Raw genomic sequence first — 7540 nt, forward strand, 5'->3', positions numbered from 1 at the left:
TATGCACGAGTATTGCTATGATTACATATGATTGACTTGCATACATGTGATTACATATATATATATATATATTCCAGAGAATAAAAAAGAAAAAAAACAAAATAAGCTCCAATTTCCGTATTAGCCACCACGGAGCAACCCAATACACAACTCAATACGATCGAATACAGAGCAATACAGAATACACTGGGGTGCTTTTATGTGAAAGTTTAGTCTTGTGACAATTAAGAGGTGCAAATGCAAATATTTACTTGTTGTATTCTAACCTCTAACATCTTGTTAGATTGGTCTTCTTTATTAATAAAATATTTTTGTTGTTCTAAAAAAAATAAATATAGATAAGTGCATGTGCTACTTTGTTATAAACGAAAAAAAAAAAGTTAAAAAGTGAATTATTGAAATTTAATTAACACGTACCTAAAAAAAGTCATCTTTTCAAGTTTCTTAATTATAAATTAAACTCCAACCAACCAAGTAACCAACTCCCAAAACAACCAACCACTCCAAAATATACTCCAAATATAAAGCGAACTTAACAATGATTCTCCCCCTTCGATCTCTCCCACTCTCTGTCTCCCTCTTTATCTCTCATTTCAAAGTTTCAACTGTCTTGATCATAAATAAATCATCCTTAAAAAACAAGGATACTCAATATGCTTGGTCTATTCCATCACAAACCTCTCTTGATCGCCATCACACTTGTTTATATCTTTCGATTATCTTCATCTCTCAAGGTCTTTATATACTAATACATACACACACACACACACATATCGTCTCTCTTTGGTTAATTTATCAAACATTAATTGATGTGTACGTTTTCTTGATTATAATAAACAGATTGGAGAAACATGTTCTACAAGTAACAACAAATGTGATTCCGGCTTACGTTGTGGCACGTGCCCGGCAAGCGGGAATACACGACCAAGATGCACTCGCATTCAACCCTTTAGTCCTACTTCTAAGGTATATGTATCTTATTATTATTTAAAAAAAAAAAACTTTTTATCAGTCTAAATCTAGGGGCGTAAAGTGTTAGTAAATATAATTTGGAACAGGTAAATGGGTTGCCATTTAATCGGTACACATGGTTAACAACTCATAATTCATTTGCGGTATCGGGTACTAAATCACCAAGTGGGGGCCCGGTCTTAGGACCCGCTAATCAGGAAGGTGATGTTGCCTCTCAACTTCGAGTACGTATCATCACTTGTCTTTCATTTTTTTTTTTTTACTATACTTATTATAATCATTTTTAAATTTTTTTTGTTAAATCATGACTTTTAACATCTCACCTTGTCTTCATAGATATCATTTTTATTGTATCAACACTCCCTAGTACCAATATTCGCCAACTTTAATAAATTTTTGGTTAGTTGAATTTATAAATTAACTAACATTATACACGACGGTAATAGCAACTTGTCTGATGTTAATATGAGTTGATAAAATGAGATTTACATAATTTTTATTGTAATTTTACCTTGTTAGAATTTAGTTATTTAGAATTTTAGAAATATAATTGATTACGGCATTAAAATTAAAATATTATTAGGTTTAAATTATCTACCAATATAACTATAAATCATTTCTAAAAGTAAGTTTAATTAACTTAATTGATTTTTGAAAGGTGAAAAGAGTAATGATTAGACCTCTCCAAATTTTTTTAAAAAACTTAAAACATTATTTTGATAAATAATTTATACATCAAAGGTTTAAATATTTCAACATGGTTAGATAACTTTTATAAAATTAAATTTGTTGATATATTGTACAACAATACTTTCTGAGACAACCGGGACTATCAAAAATTAATGGAAAATGATTAATCTTCTTAACCAAATAGCTTAATAATTCTTCTAACTATGAGATGATGACATGTGGAAAAATCAGGGACAACTTTAGAAAAGAGAATTAGTGGATACCACATGTTACCTTTTTAATGTATCAGGAGGATTATTAAGCTATTTGATTAGGAAGATTTATTATTTTCCAAAATTAAACGGTGAACAATATATATGAAAAGAGAGTACATACTACATATAGTCCCAAACAAAAAGTTAGTGACTGACCAAACTATCACCGCATTCGTTTTTTGTGAAGGAAAATATATGTATGATGATGTATCCAACGTGACAAAACTCTTGACGGATCTCTCTAGAAATTCTTTACTCAAATACGATAGTCACATAAAAAAAATATTATTTTCCAAAACTAGTTCGACCACTCATAAAGTCTCAAGATTAGTATCTCGCTCATTATCGTTGTGACCACTTCTTCATAACATTTACAATGGGACTCGTGTTAAAAAAAAAAAGTTTAAGACAAATATAAAAAGGTTTGCATATAAAAAAAATAATAATAAAAAAAAAAAAAAAATAATAATGAAAAAATGGTTTACATTAGAAAGTGGATAGTTACTTTACAATATTTCATGTGCAACTTTTTGAATAAGACCATGCATATATACAAGTTTGTAAACATATTTGCATGTATAAAAGTTACCATTTCACTTTCATAGAATGAAAGAATGTTGGTGGAACTTACTGATATTAAAATTCAAGTAAATTTATACTAATAAAATTTGACAGAATCTTTTATCAAATTTTGTGAAAAGGTGGTTGGCAGGCTGCTAAGGAAGCCTTTTTGATGCTATTGCATGTTCCCTTTTAAAGTGATTAGGTATACATGGGGAATAATTTACTATTTAAATGTATTTTTCAATTGTTTGTTAGCTTAATGTATAAGCATCTAATCTCTGTTAATATTCCAAATGGCAAGGTTTTTAAATGATTAATTGTGTATATTGTGTTTTATATTCCAAGTGAAGCAAAGTTATATATATTGGTTTTCAAAATGGAAAGACTTTGATACGAATTCATGTCATATTAGGTCCATATCAAATTATCAAGCCTTGTAAAACTCACTTTAAAAAGCCAAATTTGACGACACATTTCAACATAATATGTGAGTGAGAGGGCTCAATTTGCACGACATATTTTCATCAAAAATTGGTGAGATAAAGAATATATATAGAATTTCCAATATACTCAATAATAATGTTAAATATGAATGTATATCGCATTTGATATAGTATGTGATTACAGAGAGAGAAAAACTAATGAATAAGACAGACAAATTATGACATGATAAAAGCCTCCGGATGTTGTTATATCTAACCTGCTTAATGCTTGTTCTGCATTGTGTTGTGTTTGTTGTAAAGAGAGAACCATGATATAAAAAATGAGAATCAAAATGAGCTAGATAAAACTAACAAGAAATATGTTCTCTAACTTGATGTAGAATGGGGTTCGAGGGTTAATGTTGGACATGTACGATTTCAGCAACGATATTTGGTTATGTCACTCCTTCGGCGGTAAATGCTACAATATCACAGCATATGTAAGTTCACAAATTTAAACAAACTTCAAAACAACTTTCAAATTGTATGATACAAACTGCATAATGTTTGTGTTTTGAACTTACAGCAACCGGCGATCAATGTGCTACGGGAGATTGAAAAGTTTTTGCAAGCAAATCCCTCAGAAATTATCACCATTTTCATTGAGGACTATGTGACATCCCCTAATGGTTTGACTAAGCTTTTTGATGCGGCCGGTCTTAAAAAATACATGTTTCCTGTTAGTCGTATGCCTAAAAACGGCGGTGATTGGCCCACGATCACAGATATGGTTAAGCAAAATCAACGATTGATTGTCTTTACCTCCAAATCAGCAAAAGAGGCCTCTGAAGGGATTGCTTATGAGTGGAATTACATTGTTGAAAATCAATGTAAGTTTTGATAAAATGTAAATAATCATATTCTATATTCTATATTATATATATAGAGTTTAAAAGAAGGGGATAACTTAGATGATGTTAACATCATCTTGGTTAGATGATGTTGCTCTCACAAACCATAAAAATCATGGGGGCTTTTTGACATGTGTAAAAATTGATTTAAATGAGTTTGTGAGAGCAACATCATCCAACAAAGATGATGTTAACATCATAAATCATTTTCCCTTAAAAGAATGTTTACATTTGAAAATATAGATGGAAATGAAGGGCAGATTGCGGGTTCTTGTCCTAGTAGATCAGAATCATCTCCAATGAACACAACATCGCGATCTTTGGTCCTTCAAAACTACTTCTCGACTAATCCCAATGTCACGGGAGCATGTATTGATAACTCTGCTCCAATAATTTCCATGATGAACACATGCCAAATAGCTGCTGGGAATCGTTGGCCCAATTATATTGCTGTCGACTTTTACCAGGTATAGTTCACATGTTTGATTTTCTAGTCAAATGAGTACTCAAAAATTAATCTAAGCTTTTTGCTTCAGAGGAGTGATGGTGGAGGAGTAGCAGAAGCGGTCGATGTAGCCAATGGTCACATGACATGTGGATGTCTTAACATTGCCTATTGCGGGGTACGTTAATCTGTTCATTTCTTTAAAAAAATATATACGAACACTCGTGAAACCCAGAGCCTCTCGATAGATCGGTTGTCCTGTTGGTGTTAAACTAGTTTGGTTATTGTTATCAGTTTTTGTTGTATGACTAGTTATTTGTTGGATAAACATCATATGAAAGGAACAAATTGTGGTGTAGGTGAATGGGACATGTAACACACCATTGCTTTCACCTCCACCGCCAGCTCAACTGTCGCCTGGAGGAGGCTCTGCTGGTTCAAGCATGGGTTTCTCGATTCATGAAGGGGTTTGGTTACATTGGTTTGTTGGTACCGTTTTCTCTACATGGATCTTGCTATTGTTGTAAATTTTGCAATTGGACCTAGGAGTGTTTTTCTCTCCCTGGTTTACTTGTTAAATTCTTTTTTGTGTGTACTGCGGCTGCAAATGTGTACATACATGTATACGTTTACTACCAGTTGCTTTTGTTGTATTGAGGATTTATGTTCTGTTAGATCTAATCGTTCTACATGAAACTGAGATGTAAATAGTAACAACAGTGAGGCTCTAAGAAGAATATGTTGAATTCGATTATATTTTTTGGTTTTGTCAAACATACTATTGTATCATTAGATCGGTTGCATAAGGGGTTATGTTTCAGCACTGATCCATACTTAACCAAATCCAAATAGAAACAAGAATGCAAAACTCACATTAGAATTCGGAAAAGCTGGAGTTGTACAAACTAAGGGATAAGTATCCTGGAATGTAACAAACTTTGGACGAATGTCTATAGTAGGAAATAACTAAAGTTTTGTGTATTGTATGTAAACAACTTTAAAAAATGTTTATTGTATGTAAAAAAACATACGTGGCAACCATATAGAGGTGCCACTTATCTGATTTTAATTGGTTGAATACATTTTCTTACATACAATAAACATTATTTTTAAGTTGTTTACATACAATACACACAACTTTAGTTATTTCCTACTATAGACATTCGTTCAAAGTTTGTTACATTACAAGATACTTATCACTACAAACTAAATGGTTTCTTCTTGGCCATCATAAGTTAAGAAAGACATTCAAATGTTACATTAGAAAAGGGTAACACATCTAACACTGATTCTGTCAACAATCCTATCAATTTTGATGGACGATAACATCAAATCCTCGGTTAAAAAGCTAAAACAAAACACTTAGAAGCTGGACCACAACAATAATAGCATTGGATACAATATGTTTTGCCTCACAATCAATGCTTTTTAAGAATCACAAACTAAAATGATCCAAGCTGAGAAGAGTTTTGATTGATTGTACGCGAAAAGTCAAGTATTGGTGGCTGATTTTGGCCGGCACATTGAACGGGAAGGGCAAGCATTGGGTTCACGAGCATTTCTTGGTTCCCGGTGATGTTTGTGGAGTGGGTTCCTTGGTGAAAACCAGAGGGTCTATGGTTCGGCTGAAGAATGCCATGTGGTGCGTGCAAGTTTATTCCGTTTCTCATGGTTAACATCTGAAGCATTAGCAATATACAGTTAGTTATACAAGGAAAACTATGTGTATCGGGTCAAAATGGGGAAAATATTTAAGACCGGTCAAAAGACTTCAGTTCAAGCTGGGTTGATCCGCCAAATCTGTTTAAGTTGAACAATATAAATTGTTTTATAACCTGTACTTGGAGCTGGAGCTGCTGCAGATATTCAATAGCTTCATCCAGCATAGAAGCCTTATCCGTCTAATAAAACATACCAATCTATCATCATATTATACTCGTATAGTGGTATTTACATTTATTTATAAGATAGTGTTACCAATTAGGCAAGAATCATATTGACTGATGTTGAGTTTCAAACCTTATTTGAATTGGGGATGAGTGTTTGCAAGATCTTCATTTTCTCATTTATTCTGCTTCTCCTCCTCTGAATAAAAAAATGTCTCAATATAAACCAATGTTCTATGATCAACAACCATAATAGGTTACGGGCCACCTTAAAATAAGGTCATTTTAATTTGTTGTAAAATTATGAGCCTAAAATATATATGATACCTTTTCCGACATGTTATGAACCTCTGCAGCTCGTGCTCGTTTTGATGGATTACGTCGAAGGTTTTGCTTTGCAACCATTTCTTCCATCAAGTTCTCCAATCCGTCCTACAAGAAAGGGGAAAAAAAGAAATTTATTTCATGATAATATAACTTTCATGTAAACTTACAAACATAAAAAAGTTTAATGTCTATAAATATTGCATTGTATTAATATGCGTTTTTTTTGTGGCACAAAGGTTGATAAACAGCAATCCAAACTGACCTACAATCGGGGAATCGGCTACCTATCTATAAGATGGGGAAAAGGCGGTGGCCATGGGGAGCCCGGAATGACCCAAAGACCTTGGCCCATTTGTGCTACATACTTATACACTATTGATACTAATATGCTTTTTGAACTAGTCTGATTTGATAAATTGAGTCCCATGACATATCATATCAAAAATTTTTTTTTGTGTGTGTATTAAACTTATATCTAAGTTTTATGAACATACTTATATAATGTGCCAAATAGAACAATTACTCGTGATACATAATCTTTTTTCCAAAAGCAAAAAGGGTTGTAACACGTTTGGTGGTTCACTCATTTCATTACTAATCTCATAAACAAGTCACAATTACTACAAATTAACTAGCGGATGCAAGATAAATAAATGCTTGTTTGTTACTATTATTATGTTAGCCGAGTTGTTGCCATTTTATAACATTTTTGCCACATAAATAGGCCACAACCCAAGAACCAAAATAATGGAGTGTATTAAATATGTACCTCGCTTTCGCAGTCATAGTCATCTAGCTTTTCTGAAATGTTTGCAGCAGCAGCAGCAGCAGAAGAAGATAATGTGGGGATAACGTTATGTAGCCCAGACAAATGAGGTGGTTTCATTTGTTTGAGAGTACTTGAATACGGCGAAGAAGACGACGAAGAAGAAGATGATTTAGAAATAATTTGACCAAGTAGAATGGAAATTTCATCGGTGCGTTCAGCTTCAAGAGATGGAGAGTATGAAGAACAAGTTGATGGTTGTGTGTTGTACATGTTGGCCATTGAGTTAATTTTGATTGCAAA

General features: G+C 32.7%; 2 protein-coding genes across 2 annotated transcripts; one reads left to right on the forward strand and one right to left on the reverse strand.

Annotated features, from left to right (window-relative positions):
* The first annotated feature begins 572 nt into the window (after positions 1-572).
* LOC122586584 (PI-PLC X domain-containing protein At5g67130-like) lies at positions 573-5012 on the forward strand. Its single transcript, XM_043758569.1, has 8 exons — positions 573-734; positions 841-966; positions 1059-1196; positions 3304-3402; positions 3489-3792; positions 4057-4280; positions 4350-4436; positions 4618-5012. Exons 1-8 carry the CDS (start codon positions 654-656, stop codon positions 4783-4785), a joined length of 1227 nt encoding a protein of 408 aa, XP_043614504.1. The 5' UTR covers positions 573-653; the 3' UTR covers positions 4786-5012.
* Positions 5013-5493: 481 nt separating this feature from the next.
* LOC122589366 (transcription factor ALC) lies at positions 5494-7534 on the reverse strand. Its single transcript, XM_043761654.1, has 5 exons — positions 7241-7534; positions 6472-6576; positions 6278-6343; positions 6094-6159; positions 5494-5937 (listed from the first exon to the last, which is right to left on the reverse strand). The coding sequence occupies exons 1-5, from the start codon at positions 7517-7519 to the stop codon at positions 5701-5703; spliced, it is 753 nt and encodes a 250-aa protein (XP_043617589.1). The 5' UTR covers positions 7520-7534; the 3' UTR covers positions 5494-5700.
* Between the last annotated feature and the right edge of the window lie 6 nt (positions 7535-7540).

This window comes from Erigeron canadensis, chromosome 2 (assembly GCF_010389155.1).
Source record: "Erigeron canadensis isolate Cc75 chromosome 2, C_canadensis_v1, whole genome shotgun sequence".
Lineage (NCBI taxonomy): Eukaryota > Viridiplantae > Streptophyta > Magnoliopsida > Asterales > Asteraceae > Erigeron > Erigeron canadensis.